This window comes from Ascidia mentula, chromosome 9, assembly GCF_947561715.1.
Source record: "Ascidia mentula chromosome 9, kaAscMent1.1, whole genome shotgun sequence".
NCBI lineage: Eukaryota > Metazoa > Chordata > Ascidiacea > Phlebobranchia > Ascidiidae > Ascidia > Ascidia mentula.
Window position 1 is genome coordinate 11,646,564 of NC_138574.1, and position 21,821 is coordinate 11,668,384.

Below are 21,821 nucleotides of genomic sequence, written 5' to 3' on the forward strand. Positions count from 1 at the left end.
GACGTAGATTTGGCGGCCAGGAGCTGGGAAACCACCTGCGGCCACGACATGAAATGTGGCTCTGACGTAACCTTGTCGCAATCCAATAATCCTTGCAAGAATGTGTTACAGTTTGGCGAACGTGGGCTTGCTTTTTCTGTCTTTCTTTGGTAATATTTGCGTCATACTAAAGTCAGTGGTTGTTCAATTTTAGATGTCATGACCAATTCGCGCCACCATCTTTTGCACAAATTAACAAAAAAATAATAATTAAAAAGCCTGCAAACAATTTTCAAGACATATGTCTCTTTTACACAAGCAAAAGAACAGATTATCAATTGATTGTATGTCTTAAAAGATGTAAAATGAAAGAAATTCAACATACCTGTGCCCACAGCTCATGGGATTAGGCGCAGGAAAAAAACAAAATCGTCAATTCATAAATTGTAGTTTTTAGTAACTTGACATAGCGTTTTTCTTATGTAAGGGAGTTGTTCCGTAAACGTTCATTTGAACTAAAAATCAGATAGTGATAGCGAAGGTGTATTATAATAATGTTGCTTGTAGTATGATTATCATAAAATGTGTATTATCGCTCAATGGCTGCATATATTGAAGCACATCGGCGCGTTCACTGGCGTTGTACATTTTAAACTTTTTTAACGATTTGCCTTGCAGTAACGTTACTACTTCTATATTATTTTGTTTTATGTAATCCCTTTGTCCCCATACAGGATCGATGGTATGTAATTTATATAAAAATATCAAGTATAAAAAAGATAATATTGGCAGATGAAGTGTCTAAATATGGTATGCCACGTTAGAATCAATTTATTCATTTTTGCACTATTTTGCATCATTATATTGTACATGTTAAGTACAATTTTATGCTAGTTGAACTTGTGGACTTTCATTAGACAAAATATAATAGTATATTTCCAAAAATGTTTTACATTGTTATCAGCCCAGATTTGAAAGTTTGTAATTTGTGCAGAGGATTGTTTTTTAGCTAAAGTAAATTGTGCACATTTTCAGAGCATTTTTCATCTGTAGTGCATTTACCAATTGTTTTTGCACAGATCATTGGTAAATTTTCGACATTTTTTTCAGTCCGATTTTCAGTTTATGTGTTACAATAATCACACGTACTCTTTTTATTATGCATAAAATGTTGACCTAATGTATGTTTCAAGACCATGAAGTATCTGGTTGGTTGGGAATTGTATTCAAGGCAATATTTGATTCTCTATGCATTTTTCGGCGAGGTTGTGAAAATGCTATGTAAACTGTGTCCTTATTCTTTGTCATTATAAATCATGAACAAAGTTTATCAACCTCTACATTGGTCAAGAAATTTCTATTAGTATTTGTGTGCTTCAATCTTCCCTAACATTTATTGACCCAAAAGAAATGTTGTTCAAATATATTTGTATGAAACATTTTACCTGACACCTTTTGCTAGTTTATTGCAAACTTTTAGTGTTTACCACATTGTAGGTTAAAAGCCTTTATGTTTGTACAAACAAGTAATGCAACAGACATTTGGTAAAAGGCCTTATATAATATGTATGTAAATAGTAAACGCATTCTGTTAATGTCAGCGATTGCAAACCAGAGTGGCATCAATTTGCTTTCTGGGCAAGACTTCCGAATGACTCACCCATCCCTTTAAGTCTTACAACTTCCTGACAGTGAAAAATGTTAGGATTTTTGCAAAATGCTTTGCAGAAACTGACAAAAATATGTGGCACTTGTAAAGTTGTTATTTATCCTCTGTGCTGTATATAAAAGGTAATGGGTGTAGCTTCAGCTTAAAACTTTCTTAGGTTTAAAAAAGTGGATGTTATAACAGTTTGCATCATAGCTTTGTTGTATTAAATGGTGCCTTGTAGGTTGTTTCATTGAATACTGAAAAAAATGAATAAAAACAAAATAGGTATCAATGAGTTAACCTGTGAACAAGCATCAATCTAATGTAGTACTTGGGTGTCAAGCTTGCTCTGACAACCAAGGCAAGCACAACAAGAAACGATCTACAAGCAGTGAAATGAACATGGCTTCTGCTCAAGGGACTAGCTCATCTAATGTGAAAGGTACGTTTATGAATAGTTTAAAAAAAATTTATGTGTGTTTGTTTTATATTTTGTTCATAAAGAAATGTATTTTTTTTTGGTATTAATATAATTTTAAGCATGTCATTTGTAGTATTTATAGCATAATTAAGTATAAAAATTGCCTGAGTCAAAAAACAAATTTTCACAGAGTGAATAAAATCCATCTCCTTTTGGAACTGTTATCTACATCTACAGCATTACTTGGCATGTTTAAGTCCCGCGCCACCCCGCTGTTATTTGTTATTGTTTATGCTTCCAGCTTGTTTAGATAGCGCAAAATTGTGTTGTGTCAGACAACAAGCCTTTCTCACAATTTTTACTGCATCTCATTGCAGGTGTTGGGCGACGTAACAAAATGCGGTCGCCTGGTGGCTCTGTCAAAGCGGAGGCAGGAAAAGGAGATATAATAGGCCTCAATATTCACACCAGAGTTCAGGATATGTTTGCCACTCACCTTTCCCAATTGCTTAGCGACAATCTTGGTGAGAAACGTAGATAGTATCTGGTGTACATATGCTTGTTTAGAATTCAAAAATTTATCAAACTCAAATGCAAATAAGTTGGCTTACATTGTTCTCACACTTTTGCTATTCACATACTTTTGCAAAAACCATATGTGGTTCTTAGGAACACTAATAGCAGATTTACTCATAATTCTGAGAATATACAGACAGGCCTATAGTGCTGAAAACACAGACATATGTGGTTCTGACCCTTAAATAAAGACCTACTAATAATATAAATTTTTAACTATTTCAGGTCAAGATCTCCAATGCTGCGTAACTTATGGCAAACCTTGTGGGTGTATTCGTAAATTCATAATAGCTGGAATTGGATGGAAAGATAATGCAATGCCCAACCTACATATCGGTCAAAGCAAAGACAAGTGAGCAAATTTATTTTGCATTTTTCTTGGATATATATATGTATTTCTTCTACAATTAGGTATCGTCAGTATCACTTATTGAGATATAATCATGCATACAATACAAAGTTACAGAAAAAATAATTGGCTGCAGACAATTCTGATTTTTGCTACAAAATTCCCCTCATTTCAAATCCGGTGACCTGGTATTACCACTGGATTGTAAATAGGATCATGTTACCTAACTGTTACGCACTTCATCTATTTTTTAGATGTGTTCCAAAGTAGCTTAAATCAATAAATTCACTTTCATAGAATATGTATATGCAGATATTTTCCCAACATATAAAGTAGATTTTTGTTTTGCAAAAAATATCATACACTTACTTTTACCACTTAGAACTAACATACTAAAACCTAGGCAATGCAGCCAATGGGTGTAAGCAAATGAAATAAACATTCTGTACTCATTTAGATTGTAAATGCATTTTGGTAGGTATTATTTCAGCTTACACTGACCCTAAAACCAAAATAAATTGTAGCACCACTTTGTCTTTTTTTATGTTATTTTGCATGTTAATAAAATGATACTTCATGTGTGATGAATATTTCCAGGGATGCAGAGACCATTGCAAGTAGTGATCGAATGGCTATTGGTGAACATCAGATTAAAAGGGCGAGCGAGCTACTGGAAATACTTCACCGGGCCGCAGAGTTAAAAAAGGAAAAATGTTACAGTGTGGCTTCAGAAGGTGCTGATGGAAAACCACTGAAAGAACTCAGGTGTGATTTTGTTGATCATTTTTTTGCCTATTTTGTTCTGTCGCTTGAAGTATAGCAATGCTATTACAATGGCCAGTGCTAGGTTTTTGCTAAAAAGTTTTGTGTGCAGCTCAGACCTTGCAATAAAGTTGACAGTTGCATTGACAAGTTCATGTATACTCTGGGCTTGTCAAGTGCTAAAAGTTTACAGTGCCATAACTGCCAAAAGCACTATGTAACGACACTGGTTATGAAGCATTGATTATGTGTAGTATCACAAACATTCTTCAAAAGCTGTTGCCCATCAACATAAATTAAAAACAAACAAATTTATATATATTTTTTTGTTCTACAGACACGGCCAGTGTTTCAATTAAATATAAAAAAATATGTCCACAATCTAATATATTATATTATATGGTAAACAATACATACATTCATAGAGGCATGATTGGGCTTGGTAACGGACGAAAACGATCAAAAAAGTATGAGGACTATGTTCTTGACAAGAGAAGTTTGCTCCGTAACACCTATTCCCTATGTGAAAAAGCTGCTCAGAAGCTACTCGGTTATTCTATTAACTTCTTGTACAAAAAACTGAGAACAAACCCACAGGTGAGGAGACATACCTTTGTGTTGTTTGATCCTTGTTAAGGTAGATTATTCTGCCCACTGTATGTTTCGGATATCACATGGTAATGTATTTGACCACAGTTTAGTGCCGAAACTTGTGTTTAGCGGTTACTATGTTAGGCGTAATATTGACAAGAGTTTCAGTGCTATTGGCCTGTGTTCTTGAAAGTTAGATTTTGATGAGATGCTTTTTGTTATTGTCAAAACATTGGTCCTGTGTGGCCCAAAGAATACTTTTGCAAACAGATTGTAGTAGCCCGCAAGTAAATGAAGTCAGACCACACTGCACTAGGCAACGAAAACTTAAAAAGCATAACTCCACAATAAAGAGTATTGCAGCAGTCATGCGTATAATACCATTATTATATCAATTATTTTCGCAATCCACCCAGATTTAATGCACCACCAGTCATAGTCATGTCCTATTCTGCCATTCATTCTTACAGAACTATGTGTGTGCATTGCTATTCAAAACCTCCTATAAATTGTGCGAAATAAGATTCCTGTACATTTGAGAATGTTTGTTTATGTGCCCTGGTGGACTTTTAATGAAATCTTTTCATCAGTGCTATGTATCCCCTATAGGCAAAGTGGTGTTAGCGGATGTTAGAAAGGCAAATGGCACTCGGGTGTTAATGGAGTTAGAATCTTGAGGATGCATTTGCCTATCTCCAATCTTTTGTTGATATTTACCACCTCTTGTGACTGTTTAGGTTTTTACAAGTTGACTAAACAGTCGAACTAAGCATAGGTGTTTCGAAATCAAGCTGCATTTATAGTTTATTGGTGTGTAGTTGGTCAATTGGTTCAATTTAATGGTGTATTGTGGATAATGCACATTCTACTGGTTCCAAAAAAAAACTTGTTGGCAAACTGCCAACTATACCATAACGTTCTTTCAAAAAAATTTCGAATAATGATTTTTGCAGATGGCACAACAAAATTAGCACCCATCAGCACCTTATCAGAGGAAATAAGATTTTTGTTCTAATTTTTGCACTACAGTTTTGTATAAAGCCACATATATTATTGATTTTCTGTCGCCTGAAATGGTGCATGGTTTTTTTCTCCCACTAAATGCCAATTACTATTTTAAAACATGGCATTATGTTTGCACCTGGAACAATTTTTTGATTTAAAAATTTTTTTTTTAATTGGTTGCAAATCAATATTAACTAAATTAGGAGACTAGGGCCATTTCAGTGCACATGTGTTAAATGTTCTGTTTTATTTTTGAAAAACTAAAAAAAGACAAAACAGATTTATCTGTACCCATCATTATGTAATTAAAACCAGCCTGTGAAGTCTACCAGCACTAAAAAGGTCAATTTTTACAGGATGCTTCTTTTATTTCTCTTAGAAAACCTCACGTCTTGTGGCAACCAACAATGCTGAAAGAGCTTCGAAAGTTCCTCGTCATCTTATATCCCTGCAACAATTGAGAGAGATGGCCACTAACCCTCAGGGAAGTGTAAGTTCTTTTGAACACTAAAATTAATGCTTGACTATTCGCCAAAATCGTTGTAAATAACATCAAAGGTCATAGCATTGGCCCTGTATATAGACCTCAGTAAAATTGATGATTTAAAACAATCCTAGAGCTGTTAATGACATGTATGCATGCACATGAATTGATGCATATATGTATTTGATATGCCAGTATAGTAAGGCTTTTGTCAACTAATGAATATCTGCAAATTGCTGAAGTTAAAACACTGGTAAATCCTTACAGAGTCAGTGCTGTTGTCGCAACTGTATAAGTTGGCTCGTCAAGCAACACTACGATAAAATTGTTAACTGGAGACAACGACTCGAAGGTAGTGGCCAGCGGGTGGCACAAGAGATTGTGGCTGAAGTACTACTGGCGTCTGGTAAGACAATGTTTATTAAAATATTAAAATGTGCTTAAATGTTGAAATGTGCTTATTTTTTAAATTAATAGCCTCACTGGATGGACAGAATAGCTTTTGCCAGAACTTGGTGCATTGGGTGACGGGCTGCAGTTTCAAGAAAATACGTCGCGTTCGTGACCATCTCAAAAAAGATCCCAAAAGTCTTCCTGAACACGGACTTAAGAAATACTGGAAGGTACTTTTTATGTTTTAAACTTGTTTGTCGAAGTACTTAGCTGGTGAACAACTTAAGAAATATGACTGTATTTTTCACAGGTTACCACATATTACAGAATTGTTGCCATAACCCAATATAATTGTAATTTATATCAGAACATTGCAAATTATGCAAACATTGAAGGCAATTTGTTTTGAATCCATGCATGTTATTCATTAACATTTAAATTTTGAAATTATAGCCACTAAATCATTTTTATTTTATCATTCAATGGAAGTATTGTACAAAACAGAAACACTGATTTAAAAGATTTAAAATAATTTATATGACTTATTGCCGATGTGTTACTCAAACCAGAATATGTTTTATGTAAATAAGCCCGGAAGCAATCTAGTTCATCCTTGTTCCTGTATAACTTCCTTGCACTTTGTAACTGTTGCGAAGCATAAACCTTTAAAGCATTTGGACATTAATACCCAGCAGAGACTTTCTATCGAAAGGTTTCTTATTATAAATTTACATCTTACATTTGTCAAAGGACATATCCCTACTAAAGTACTGGGATTAAACTTTTACAAAAATATCGTTTAAAAACTGATGACACATGTTAAATGGTTGGTGTGTAAGAATAACATTGCTGTGTGCAATAAGCTAAGAAAAACCATCTGGTTAATGGTTTTAATTTAAACACAGTTATCTTCTGGTCTAACTGTCAAGCAGTGTTTCCCCAGAGAAATTTTTTGGATGTTTTTTTTGTAAATGAATGCATTGCTTACAGGATAAGGCTAGTAAGGGGACAACCAAGAACAAAACCCAATCTTCATCGAACCAGATTGTTACAAAGTTAGAAAAGGACACAGAATATTTTGGAACTCAATTTCCAACGGCATATGATGGCCGAACAGCTTTGAGAAGCAATGATGGCCAGCTCAGCAACCTTAACAGCAACAATAACAGGTGTTTGTTTATCCTTACGACCATTTACACATTTACCCTTTTAATTAAGTGGAATTAAGAGAATTAGTCTTACCTCGACTAATTTAGTTTTTTTTCCCGAAAAGTGTTTGGTGGTATTATTGATTACTTCAAATTAGTGCCAGCTAGTTTATTAAAAATGCAAGCATTTTGTTTAAACAATTAAATACAAGTAACCTGTGCAGTGTTGATTCTATTTATCCAGTTAGTTACAAAAAAACAGTGTATGACAAAACGTTTACTTCATTCCCTACTTATTCCGAAGCTGTATGTTATTTCTAACCAACACCACCAATTATTAGGTTTGATTCACCTTACCGACAAACCGGAACACCGAACCAAGGTCACGGCCTCTACTCACAAATACTTACAACGGCGTCGGGTACATTTAGCGACGGTAACGCTTACCAAAACCTTACGCGCGCGCAGGAGAGCGCCAGAGTGCAGCAGATGTATCCCCTTGCCGACGCCAACAACAACACTATGCTGACTAATCTTGGAAACGTGCAGCAAGGTGGCATTCAGCCTGCGTACCGTCACACAGGGCAAGTGGTTCCGCCAAATGCTGAGGTTTACCCTAACGTGCAGCAAGAAGCGGCAAGCTACGGCGCACAAAGCGTGACTGTCAATAATCAAGTACAGCCACGCAGTAGCGTGATAATACAGGCGCGACAGTCGCAGACGAGGGAAAGCACCCAGTTTCACCCTGAGCAAGCCAATGGGCAACAACAGCAGCATCAACAGCCGAGCAGTTACGGGCAGAGCTACAGACCCCGTGAGGATCCGCCGAAATTCTACCCCGCTCCGTTCATTGCCAGTCTCCAGGACAACAACTTTGGTGAAAACGGTCAGCCTTCTTACTACCTGGCCGCCCCTGGTACCGCCAACCCGCCCCAGGAGGGTATTTTCCAAAGCGGAATGACGCCATTGTTTCTTGCCCAAGCGCAACAGCCCGACGTGGCCCAGGGGGGAGAACAGGAGGGGAATCCCCAGTCGCAGTTTTCCGGCCAGTCGTTCTTCCTGTTAAGCCCCGCGATACCGAACGGGCAGGACAAAGGCGGTTTCGACTTTGAGAACTGGAAACAGCGTGGAATGCCCCTGACCCCCATACAGATGTACCCCTATATCACCCAGAACGGCGAGGGGACGGACGGCAAGAATGTGCAGGGATGGGGGGGTGACCCGCAACACTTCATGTTTCCTATGACTGATGCTAATATGGCATTCGGACAAGCTGCGGATGGCAACACGGGAAGCTATGCGGACAGTAGTCAACAGCAGCAGGCCGACCACAAGAGGCAGCAGGGGGTGGTACAAAGCAACCAGGTGCAGCAGCAGTATTTTACGCCTGCTGCACTCACACCACTGGCCGTTATGCAACAACCTGGCGGTCATATCTTCCAAAACATGAGCTGGATCGCGGCGCCACTGCAGGAGCAAGCCACGAACGAGGTAGAGAAATCCCATGAGACTAGCAACGAAAGCGGCATGGACAATAGGCAAAAGTATTACCAGGAGTCGACCCTTCACTACACAGCAAAGCCAGGAGAAGGATATTTCGAGCAACCACCGAGGCCACAACAGCTTGCTGTCATACCGCAGTGGCCTGCGTCGTCGCAAGCCATGTTCTTAACTGATCAGACGCACATGCAGGCCATGCAGCAGTGGACTATGCCAACGCCTGAGGGTAAACCGATGGCACAAGCGGTTCAGGCTGTCGAGGATGCACCGCAGGGCGCTGCGACTTTAAATAACGACGTACAATCAAAGCTGCGGCCGCAAATGCCACCCCTCGCGCCGCTGCAGGGTCCCCCGGCTAAAGTAATGCAGCCTTCAGGGAAGGAAATGCCGGAATTAGCGGCAATAGATGTGGAAAGCAAGGATGACGAAGCGGGACCATCGTCGCCTAAGGTTGCAGCCATAGCTGATCGTTCCAAGCGATTCAGTCGAGACCGCTTGCGTGCGACCATTGACAGTCCGTGTCTGCCACCCATGACCCCACTGACTCCTGCATTAACTCCCAACGCGGCTGCTATGGGAAGCAGTGGTCACGGTAAAGACGGGGAAAATGATTCCGGATCGTCTAGTCCCACTGGCAAGCCTTTGGACAGCCAAGTGTTCCGTTTTCCCCCGGCGGCTGTTAGCCGTCGCATGGCGGCGATTCGAATGCAAGGGCAGACAATGGACGTGGACAAGGCTAATTCGCAAAAGAGTCCAGGCAAAGGCGACGAGCAAATGGAAATCGGAAATGAGGAAGAAAAAAAGCGGTTGCCGGGGAAGAGCATCTCCGGTCCTCTCGAGAGTGCATCCTCTTTGAGCTACATCAATGACTCCTTATTACAAAACGAACTAGTGGATCTAACCAACGTCAAATCCCTCCCAGAATTAAGTTTGCCATCCGCTGGCTGGACGGACGACACCAACATGGCCGTCACAGTTAAGGAGTCAGACAAGCAGGACAACCAGCAGCTAAAAACACCCACACAGGTGTTGACGACTCCAACGCACAACAGCGCACCGTCAAATCAAGGCCCTTCGCCGCTGACACAACTCAACACGCCAACGCAGCCATTGAATACTCCAACACAACCGTTGAATACTCCAAATCAGTTGAACACCCCAACGCAGCCTCTCAATACACCTACGCACGACATTGCGTCCCCCGCTCACTCCGGCAACGCCCCTTCCACGGATGAGAGCTCGCCGATGAAAGAACTCTTACCCGTGCCTTGCAAGAAGCGAAGGTTGGAGCAACCTGGTCAAGGTCTGGGGAAGTCCAACTTGCGTTTTCATCACTTCACGCCTCAGGATTACAAGAAAGACGGCTTCACCCCAACAGCGTATCACACCAAGAGTGAGACACCTGGTAGCGCAACCATCACCGACTCTGCAAAAGGCCGCAGGACCCCAAGGAAACAGGTCAAACCTAAACCAGTTCACGATGATGGAGAGCAACGTGATGCTGACCGCTCCGAAGACGAAACATTCAGCGAAAAATCAGAATCTGAGCAATCTGCTGAGAAAAATACCCAGCTTGTCAAGGCAGTTGATGTTGAAAAGGAAACAGCTTCCACCTCGTGTGGCGTCCTCCCGCCAATACCCTTTTCCAGCATGCATACGCCGCTTCTTCAAAGGATCACACCCGTGTTTTCGATGCCTCCAACATCAAGTGAAGATGGACAGCCTCCCAGCACTCAACTCAACACTCCTGTGTTCTTGCACTCCGCTCTTATGTCAGGTACCTCATTGATTCGGAAACCTTCGCCGGCCCAAGTTCCCTCATCTGGACAAACTCCCACGCCGCAATTTTTCACTTTTATGCCCGGTTTTTCGACTCCCACAGTCTTCTTCGCCCCAACGGATCCTAAAAAAGGGAAAATTACGGAAGGTGATGACTCGGAGAAGAAACGGACAATGGAGAAACGAATCCCACGTTCGCTTACCTTGTCCCAAGGAGTGAAAGACGACGCCTTGCAAACGCCATCGAAGATAGCTGTGGTTACTCCTAGTGCAGCACTCAACAGCGCAGGCATAATTTCCGCCTCCGACATGGCCCACGTATTTACCTTCCATGAGCAGAGCGTTGCAATGCAACAAAAGCTAGCTGAGATGCAAAGCACCGCGGAAAAAGCGAAGATACCCGAGCCCGAAAAAACGTCCAAAGATGCGGAAAAGTCGTCCAAGGAGGACAAACTGCAGGGTAAAAGTCCGTCTTTAATGGCTCCCCCCTCTGGTATCCCAACTGTCATGGTTGACCCCCCATCTGATGGTGAAAGCAGTGAACCGGATTCAGACAAGAAGGCCAGGAAACGAGACAGTGATGAGAAGGTATGTGATGTTTCCTATTGGTTAGACGACATTAGTATCTTAAATAAATCTATTATACCTGAAAATCGGAGCTAAATATTAAAAATCGGGCTTCCGGTGTGGTTTGGACTCACGACCCTGGACATTCCGAGTTCGTGCTCTACCGACTGTGCTACAGGTAGTTGCCAAGACACACCTGTGCGAGTTCCAAGTGGGGTTGTTATGAAACGTTTACAAATATCTTGCTTACCAATATCTTGCATTTAACAATTTGTGTGACAGTTAAATTGTATAAAAACAATATCGCAAGATTGCTTGGTGTCAAACATTTCTCGTTTTTTCGCAGAAATCTCCAGAGCCCAAACAGACTTTACACAGAGTGAGGTCGGGAGGCAAAAGCGACCTCGTCATTTCGCTAAAGTCTTCCCAGCCAATGGATACAGAACCCGCGAACCAATCTCCTCTTAATACACCATCAGCCATTCAGGTAAAGTTGTAGCCTTTTTTGTATTTAATTCTGCAAAAACTGTACCTCAAAGTAAAAAATAGTTTCTTCGGATGCAAAATCTACCATGACTTTTATGTTTAAATACCTTTACCAGGTGATTACGCCTACTGTGAGTGGCATGCAGACCCCGGGAAAGAACACTTCTCCTGTTAAAAGGTTACCGCAAGCCCTACGTGTTCACCCACAACCTATTGTGGTTGCGCCGATTTGTCTGCCAACTTCCTCACAGTCCGGACCAATAGGCGTGCAGGTATTCTAATTAAATTGTTGTGTAAGCACACTGGATAGTTGCCCTTTCCAAAAAAAACATTACGTTTATGCAACGAAGGCTATTCGTAGGCTTATGTAAGTTATGTAAGCACAAATTGCTGTTTTCGTTAGGTAACAGTTCGTTGTTGAATTTGCCAACCATTTTGTTGCGGTTAGTTAGGCTTCGTATCGCTACTGTTAACTGGAAATAAGGCAAAGACGTTTCGCTTGCAATACAGCTGAACCTTATCCGGACACTGTAAGAACGTGCAAAATGTGTAACAGTTATATTCCTTGGGGGCTCGTAGGACCTGCTTCAAACCAATAGTGTTTGTAATTATGCCTTTATTAAAAACCGTACAAGCGATAAAAATTAAGCCTTCCACATAACATGTCCTTTATTATACATGCCATGGTTCGAATCCGGGTCCGGCCAAAAAGAAGTGTACAACATAGGCAAAGTACATAATAACATCAAAAATTTTTTATTCTAAATATTGCCTAATGCGCAAGCTATAGTGTATCTAAAGCAACAGCAGAATTTTTATATTAAAGTAACTTTGTTTGTTTAGACCCCGACCTTTTTTCACATCATTAGCCCCTCCCAGCCAACGCCCCCATCACCGTCGGTGTTGGTGTACCCATACAGAGGATTCGGGACTGCCCCTGGGGCTCGTATGGGAAGTCCAAGTGGAAGTGGGAGGTGAGTAGGTTGTGTAATTAATGGAGATAGCAAGTTTCTGAAAGGTTGCATATCAACCGGCATTTTTAAACTGGTTTGGGCCCCTGATAAGCTTGGTGACCTAAAAACGCCACCTCAATGGGCAAATATTACAGGAAACGTATTTTGCAGTTTCTCAAACCTTAATTCACACTCAAACGTAAAATATTTCAATTCAACCCGCTATCATACAGTAGGTCTCTTATAGGCTTTGACTAAACAACTTGTTACCAAAACATGTAACAACTTCACAATTTTACTGTCCATGTCGTATGCACTTTGCTGGTCAAGCTATCAATACCGTATCCTAATTTTTTCACAGCCCAGCATTTTCGATCATCCAGCGCGGAACGTCGGCTACCGGCGGCAACAGTGGTTCATTGTTAAAATCAGCTCTCATCAAAAAATTACCCGTTTTCCAATTTCCCCCGACGACTCCAAACCACCCAACAAGTCCGCCCGCTTCCAGTCCTGAGAAAACCTCCGGAGAAACGGCGTCGTCCGAAGCGACAGAGTCGTCCGGCGAGCCAGGGAGCTTCGGATCAAGCGCTGAACCGCCCGCTGTTACTGAGTCCTCCACCCCCGTATCGGTTATTTGCCGTCCAGCTTCATCTAGCAACCAATTAGCGGACAAATTATCCGGCGCGAATGACCCGTGCCTGTCTGAGGCTGCGCAGAAGGACCCATGACGGGGTTGTAATATTGGAAGTTTGTTGGGACTCGAATGACATGTGGGGAGCTATCGAAGTCATTCAAATAGCGGCATACGTGTTAGGTGCTGCTTATGTGTCAAAATTCCAGCGATCCAAGCAAACGGTTTAAAGTTTGTACATGATATAAGAATACCTTGATTTTGATTCATTTTGTAGTAACCGCGCTTCGTCGTAACTAGGCCCACCACGTCATTTTACAGGCAGTTTGATATAGTTGTTAATTGGTGCCGGTAAAGTTACAAACAATTATGGACGTATTACAGTTACTGATACAACCGCGGCTTTATCGATCAGGTGCCACTGCGTTTCACAACTTGTCATTTTGCTTTTTGCTAATCATGACGTTTTTGTGTCTACCGGTTAATTCGTGATATTTGCCAAAGCACCGGATCCTATTGCAATCTTATTAACTAACGCACTTTCAACTAACTTTCCTGTCCCGTTGATCATACAGGTGATGCTTCGTATAAAATGTCAAGGTGGGACAAAGTTGACAGTCATTGCAAATGAAGTCATTTTGCGCAAAAAAGCAATGCATTTTCTCGGCGTATAGCGCCAACGTGCGGTAGCAAAATATTTAAATTCTTAATTCTGGTTTTTAGCTTTTTCTACAAGATAAGGTGCGCCTAAAGTTTCGTTGTGACTGCTCTACAACTCAGATTTCATATAACGTGGCACTGTATAGCATAGCTTGGGTGCTATAAGCTTACACGGTGCTATCAAGTGACATACATCATAAATCGTTCCACCACTGTTTGAAAATTCGCTTCTGCAGAAGTGCCATCATTTTTGTGTGGCTGCGGCCTCTTACGTTTTACGCTTTTTTGTTTGTTTCAGCAAAGCTATTGTGTTCTTTTGCAAATCAATTATTGTTAACGATGTGGTGGAAGGGCATAGTACACACACAAATGACGTTTTAAGCACTGTTTTTCCTACATACCATAATCATCGCTTGAAAACTTGTTGATACTCAACAATTTTTGACGAAACAGGTGTTTCACTAATGTTTATCTCACCATCAACCGACGCAAGAATGAACGTTTTTACGAAACATTTTTATGTGGTTTTGTGGTTTTTGTATATTTTCACAATTCTTTTTTCTAAACATGCACATAGTCGCGTAAACCGTGTTTCTGAATTGTTTAACTTTTTATTCAAGTTCCCGCTATACATTTTATCTTCGGTTGTGCGTTTCTCCATTTTGAACTTTGTCCGTGATTTTTTTACGTGGAAAAATATGTTGTTTTGCCATTGATACAGAAAAGCAATCCTTGTATTGAAACAATTCAAACAATAATATCAACTATTTTTCATAAAATGTGAACTAAGTAACTCTCCGAAAGCAGCTTAAAAGCGTTTACTTTGCATAATACTTACAAGCAGTTTATTATGCAAGTCGTTCGCGCAAAACTTGTTGCATCTTTTACCGAACTATGGAAAAATATTGCTACGGTGAAAAAATGACCACACTGAATCCATGCCTTTTCATTGTACATTTTATTATGTTCGTCTTTATCTAAGTATTTGTGTCGTGCTCTATGTTTCCGAGCGTATCTGCTTTAATTTGTATAAAGCTAGTTGCTTTTATGGATTCGCGCCCGTGTTACTTTTTGCATACTGGTGTACAACAAAACAACGTGCTTGCAATCATGCTTATACCGACAAAGTTTGAGTCCGAGGCATTTAGCCCTTACGTTACAGCAGTATTGTGAGTGGCCAATTACGTTTAATACCTTGAAACATGTGGAAAAGTGGATAATGTTGGCCCTGATCTTTCTTTTGGATTCACCCATGAGAGTAACGCATGTTAAAAAAGCTTTAGGACCACTTGTTTACGTAACTAGTAATGTTGTGGTCAAATTATGTGGGTGCCGCTTGTTGGAGATACCTTAATTCTGACGCAAGAAAGGCGCATTGTGACGTAAGAATCAGCGTAACATTACCTCAGGTTCATCTGTCTTTGGTTTTAGCAACGTTACTCCCCAAGTTTACTTAATTTTTTTGTAGCCCCGGTAAGGTGTAGTCCAGTGTAGGTAAGGACAAGCGGTTTGTAGCTGTTTTTTGTTCTTTATTGATTGTATTTTTTGTGCGCAGAAATGCCCAAAAAAGCTGCGATTAAAGAGGATGCCCAAAAGATCAACTACGACGAGGTTTTGAGTAAGATCAAAAAAGTAAAAGAAAAGATACATTTGAGAGGTACAACATCACCCATACTATGACTGTCACGACAAAACCTACAAGCACTCCCTTTACATTATACCCACAGCTTGCCTTACTCAAAAAAAAAACAGTGACACCAAATGCAAAAATTCTTTCGCCAATGAAACAACTGTTTTTTTTTCGCGAAAACGAAATCAACCTCTTTTATTAGAAAGATATTCGCAAGCTTTTGCCGAAGAAGAACAAGCGACTGTCAAAGAAAACGAGAAAATCATTCAAGCGAAACGCGCCGAGAACCAATTACTTCGCGAGGAGCTGCAGAAATCACTGAACCAAGAACAGGAGGCGATATCTAAGCTGTTTACCCACCGACCAAAAAGGGAATGCCTTGCTTTAAAGAGGTTTAGCGTACAGGTGATATATATTTAAATCTATATGCTATACACTAGTGTAAGTAAGCACTAACTTAATTATAGACCCAGCGATTTTAGTCGGGTCTAATGGCTAAATTATATAGCCATCCAAAGTAGATCCGTGGATCCGACGGTACCACCTAGCAAATAGACTGATTCCTGTTGTCTGAATGACATTTTCCTCATTATAGGAAGCTAAATCGGAATTAGATCAAACAGTTTGCAACCTGGAACGAAGCCTGAACAAGTTCATTCACATCAAAAATCAGAAAGCATGTAAAATTCGTGAGATGCAGAACATGCCTAAATTCGTGAACAAAAATGCTCTTGGAGTTGAATACGCAACGGTGAGTAGAAAGGTGTTTAGAATCTATTGCAGCAAATTTAAATTTTTTTTTAACAATTTTTAAACTATTTAAACTACAAAGGGTGATAAAATAACAAAACATTGGCTGCCAATAAATTATAGATGACGAAAAAGATAGGCTATGTCTAATATTCTGAACGACTTGTTTACTTTTAGTACATGTTCGATAAATATAGTACATGGCTGTTTGCTTGGCGTTTTAGAGGTCGCGCCAGGTCGAAAACTCCATGGATAAAGTTGCACTCAAAACAACAACAGCACAAAACATCCAAACCGTGTATCAGAAAGTGAAGAAAAGTTTGGAGGTGTATTTTAAATGTTCTCAAAATTTAACTTAAACGTTACTCTGCCAACGTATTTCGAATATTTGCAATATTTATCTAAAAAGGATGAGCTGAGGTTCCTTCCACGCAAGCTGGATGAGTTGGAACGCGATAAACTGGATATCGCTCACGAGTTCCGCAACATGAACACTGTCCATACCAACGCGTTGATGGAAGCCGACAAGGCAATGGTCAGTTGTTGATGTCAAATTAAATTCTTTAGTTGTATACACTCGACTTGAATTACCCCAGAAAGAAAAACTATCTTGCGAAAATGAAGTCCGATCAGAGCGACGTGAAAGGGAAAACACCTTACGTAAGTTACGTAAACGTGTAAAGGACATCGAACATTTCGTCGATGAGCAACAGCACATAACACATCACATCATGCACAGAAGAGGTATTACAATGGCTCAGAGAGTTTTCTTACGAATTAGCAGATTGGTAAAAGTAAATACGAAGGTTGAGCAATATAGGGGCTTTGATTTAGTGGCTGTTTGTTACATGTATATGACACATAAGTCATTTTCTGTTGTGCATTTGTACATAGATACTTTTTTTTTTGAAATGCTTACGGTTATAAATTTTATAAATCCCAATTGTCTGTTCCTAAGCATAATAAACCTTGACCTATTTTAAGTTATTTATTTATATTTGTAGTGTCCCGCACCGCTAGTGGGGAATACGAACGCTTGGCACAAAAGGCTCGACGCACAGGGGAGAGACTCGACAAAATTGCTCAATACAAGAAACAAGCTGAGATGCTGGAAGAAGTCACCGGAATTCCTTTTACCAGCTTTGAAGTAATTTAGAAATTTTGCAAATTTAACTATATTTTAGATTTTGCACCAGGATTTAACGGCCTGTGATTTGCATCTGCGTTTTCAGTGATACTGCAAACGATCGTCATTCGTTTTTCCTCTTAGTGTAGAGATATTCACTTAGTATGGTGATTCTTTGACCTTTCAATCAACAGCTATTTCTCGTACCCCCAGAGAAGCAATTATGTCACATATCCCAATAGTGTAGGCACCCTTTGCGGGTATGATGAACCCTGGTTAGGAGCCACTGTCCTATAGTAGCAGTAGATAGTCGCGCATAAACTACCGCATTGCTTTCAGGAAATTCTACATTGCCTTTCAAGCCAGCTCAACTCGACAAATTCACTGAAGAATCTCACGACGCAAAAAGTAAAGAAGTTAAACAAGATGCGCTTCACAAAAGGCGATCTGCAGAATGAACTTGATCAAATGATGTTTAACTCAGGAAAAAAGTAGGCGTTTTACTATCACCGGTAACAAGTGTTTGTGTGAAATCCTTGAGGTCGTACTTGTCAGCACACAAAGTATAGATCAGGTCGATGACCCTGGGGCGATTATTCATGACACGCCAATTTATGAGTTCGCAATGCAATACATCGCCATATGTCCTGGATTGTGTTATGCATCAGGAAGCAAAATTAAATGAGTGTAAATGTCTGGGGATTGTGTTAATTTACCTATTAAAATTTATTGCGGACAGTCACGACGCAGTGGTGACTAAAAAAGGTAAATATATTATGTCTTGCGGGTGGCACGCGAAGTCATTGTACCACTTTGACATAATATCTAAACTCGCATGCGACGTTTAAACAGTTGCCGCAGACTTGTAAAGAAAATAACATGGAGCTTTCTCCCCGTTTTATGTTGCCATTGCATTTCGTATATGCTACAATAGTAACCAAACTGCGGTTTTACAGTTAAATACTAACTAACTTTAGGCTGGAGGAGCAAATCAAGGCACTTGAAACAGAGGTAACCCAGAAAAAAGATGAAGTGGTCGTCTTACAACGAGAATCTTCCAAAAAAAGAATTCATATGGAAGACATGATAACGTGTTGTGACGCTTTACTTGGGCACATCATAAGAGCCACCGCAAACCTTAGCGTGAGGGTCGCGACGCCACTTAAACGAGAAGGTATAGCTGGACGATTGTGTTAAAATTTTCACATTTCCGTTTTCATTTTTTTGTCCAGATTTCCTTCAAATTGTATATTTTCAACACCTTTTTCGTTCGTCACCCTTTTATATATTTTCTAAGTCTATTTTTTCTTCATTCTAAACTTAAATTCTGCAACTTAAATTAGAATATTATTGCATTATCAACCTTAAGTTTTCCTCTACAGATGAAAAAAAGACTGATATCTTATCCGGGTTTAAAGCTTGCATTGCAGCCATAGAAACCGTGTACGCTTCTGCCGAGGAGAGAATGAGCGGAAGGCAAAAGTACGACGTGTTTATGATGATTCCAGATGACTCGGTAAGTAAACATTCAAACGTGTTGGTTGATCCAATTTTAGTTGTGACGTGATTGCCTATTTATCGACCGTCAAACAGGAACAGAGCGTGATGATAAACTGCAATAACAATAGGATTCCAGGTCAACTGGAACGCCGTATTTCCGAAGGTAAGAGTTTGTATTGCAAGAAACGTATCCCACCAACATACAACAGAACATAGAAAAATTACAACATTAAAAAATATTCCAATCGGTACATTCGTTGTTGTGTTTCTGGTTTCCTATCGCAGGCACACAATACAATACTTCTGTGACTGTACATTTTGTCTATACAAATTCTATGTATCTTTTCTCCCAAGTTGTTGCAATAACGTTTGTTTCTGAACACATCTTTCCACAGAGTTTGATAGTTACGGGGGATTGAAGAATGACCAGTACGTGTCCAGGGAATTCATAAAACGAAGAGCCGAGAATCCTACACCGATATCAAGAGCTGGGAGAAGATAAAATGCCACTAGATGGAAGTAAAGATTACTGTCACATAAGTTAACGACAACATACTTATTTCTATGTTTGACGCCGAGCTTCGAAATAAAAGAAAACGCCCTAAACATTTTGGTTCTTTTATATATATTCATAAAAATCACCTAATGAACGTAGGACGTACCCATGGAAACAATAAAACAACAAACTGTTGACCTGTAATTATAAAGTTTCTTTGAGTAAATAGCCAATAATTTTACGGTGATCCGATCTTTGTTTAAAGTGGGTTGGCAATTTGCCGTTACATCAACGTGACAGAATTTGCCCAAGGTATATTTGGTATGTTTTGCTGATATTGTAACTCCACATTCGGCACAAATGTCAATGTGCTATGCCATGCACGAGTAATTAAGTCGATTCTGCGTGCAAAACCCACTGATTTCACATTTTGTGCTTTGTGGCAAACATAATCGATTAAACCTTCAAAAGTTAAAGCTGGCTGGAGACTTTCGACCTGATGTGTGCCCTTTAACTTGATGATTAAATTACCCTCCATTACCCCTGGGAAGCATCAGCCCAGTCACTCGTTTTGCCTTCTATTTTGCCAAAATAACTTCTAAACAACTTGCCGATTCATTTAAAAGCAGAAATTTTTAACGTTATGAACCGATCGGTCCATTTTCCAAATGCAGTGGTATGTTTGGAATACACCAAATTAACTGCACCACAAAGTAGTGTATTCAAACTGGTTTCTACATCGTTAAAATGCAGCAGTACTCAATAACGAAAGGCATTGCTGAATTAAGGGCTAAAATTTAAAAAACGCTCAATTAATTTGCGTCATACTCCACTTTGTTACGTAACAAAGCAATTCATTACGCCATTGTTCTTCCGATGTAAAGAGCTGTTATTCCCTTCTGAAATTGACGGTTTCGGGTTGGTTATGGATTGTCCAGCTGTGGTCAATTCGTCTTTGGAAAGTACTGCTATTAGCCAAATACTCTCCACGCTGAAATACAAGGTATGTTCCACATTTTGTCTTATGTGTAGTGTTTCTGATTCTTTGCTTTTGGCTGTTGTAACACTGGCTGTCTGTTATTTTCTGAAAGCTGGTTTATTGTACATATTGTAGGTAAAAATAGCTCACAGCACGGAAAAGAACTCGGTGATTTTTCCCACATCAGCAGTAGCTTTTTTGTTGTATCCAATACAAGACTTGGTGGTTGCTAAAACCGCGACTACCAATAACTGGAAAGAGGAAATGCATTTGGACGCAGATGTATTAAAAACAGTGGGACGGTTTTCTGCAGGTTAAACCATAATTACTATCAATTGCTATTCTCAAAGAGTTTGCGAATTTTCTGTGTTATTCTTACCACTAAAAAACACTCGTTCAATAATTTCTCTTTTTGAAACGGGGCTTTTTAATGTCAACCTTGTCAGTGACTGATTATAAGCTTGCCATGCATAAAATTTCCTTATTCTGGTCCAGTCAAGGCTGTTACGCAACGTGCTGCCCATATTTTATATTAGTTTTGCTTTAAACTGTTTATATGTATTGTTTTATTTTCTGCAATGTATTTGTAACCAGCTTCGGTAAATTGGTAATTATATCCTTGGTTTTCAGTGAACCGGAACGGGCATTTGGTGATCATCGCTCCGCTTTTCGGTCCGATGGATCTGCAAGTGTTTGGGGAAGTTCAGGGTCGCTTTTCACGTCACAACCTAACCGTCTTGATGGCTCACAGCGTATCAGGTTAAATAATATCGGTTGGGTGGCTATATTTGTGCAGGCAGGGACGCAGTTAATTTTTTGGACACTTCAAGAAGTTTCATTAAACCACGCCCTTTAAACAAATTAACAGAAATGTGTATATTACCTTCGGTTCGTTGATAGGAGTCTGCTCGTACACAATCATGTTCTTTTTGATCATAGAAATAACTGGGTATATAACATCCAGGTATTAAGTCATTTTGTGTTGTCTGGGCCTTTTCGCCAGAATTTAGAAGTTGATCAAAAGTGTGCGAAAAAGAAAAAATAAAGAAAATAATATCCAGTACACTACGATGTAAATGCATAAAGTTGATTGTCCAATAATGAATCACGTTTTGAGAACCCACCAATTTCGTACAAGCAAATGGCCATCGTAATTTTTAGCGCCTCTGGTCATATGACGCATACTATTTGTGGTTTCTGCCAACAGAGAGCGTCGACGTTATGAGCGCCGTTGCAACGATATATGCGAAGAAGTTTGCGACCACCTTTTGTGAGCAAGTACGCGTTCTGTCCCGTCGTGTGCCGATGTCACTAGAACGTGCAACTGCGGCTTTGCAAGAGTTAGGTGTGGATGACAGCCATATCCTTTTTTTGTGCATTTTATCCATATGTAGATCAGCGTCAG

General features: G+C 39.8%; 3 protein-coding genes across 3 annotated transcripts; all 3 read left to right on the plus strand.

The window, feature by feature from the left end:
• The first annotated feature begins 1,836 nt into the window (after positions 1-1,836).
• On the plus strand, positions 1,837-15,052 carry LOC145913454 (uncharacterized). Its single transcript, XM_083001106.1, has 14 exons — positions 1,837-2,072; positions 2,429-2,575; positions 2,853-2,979; positions 3,574-3,741; positions 4,164-4,335; positions 5,714-5,824; positions 6,086-6,224; positions 6,296-6,441; positions 7,202-7,380; positions 7,701-11,226; positions 11,552-11,692; positions 11,808-11,963; positions 12,535-12,665; positions 13,006-15,052. The coding sequence occupies exons 1-14, from the start codon at positions 2,027-2,029 to the stop codon at positions 13,370-13,372; spliced, it is 5,556 nt and encodes a 1,851-aa protein (XP_082857232.1). The 5' UTR covers positions 1,837-2,026; the 3' UTR covers positions 13,373-15,052.
• Positions 15,053-15,376: 324 nt separating this feature from the next.
• Positions 15,377-19,495, plus strand: LOC145914113 (uncharacterized). Its single transcript, XM_083001892.1, has 13 exons — positions 15,377-15,429; positions 15,491-15,592; positions 15,768-15,970; positions 16,161-16,316; positions 16,540-16,641; positions 16,725-16,850; positions 16,912-17,059; positions 17,320-17,462; positions 17,781-17,932; positions 18,419-18,615; positions 18,824-18,957; positions 19,035-19,104; positions 19,337-19,495. Exons 2-13 carry the CDS (start codon positions 15,493-15,495, stop codon positions 19,441-19,443), a joined length of 1,638 nt encoding a protein of 545 aa, XP_082858018.1. The 5' UTR covers positions 15,377-15,429; positions 15,491-15,492; the 3' UTR covers positions 19,444-19,495.
• Positions 19,496-20,362: 867 nt separating this feature from the next.
• On the plus strand, positions 20,363-21,180 carry LOC145914596 (protein SPO16 homolog). Its single transcript, XM_083002417.1, has 3 exons — positions 20,363-20,440; positions 20,552-20,729; positions 21,047-21,180. The coding sequence occupies exons 1-3, from the start codon at positions 20,363-20,365 to the stop codon at positions 21,178-21,180; spliced, it is 390 nt and encodes a 129-aa protein (XP_082858543.1).
• Positions 21,181-21,821: the final 641 nt, after the last annotated feature.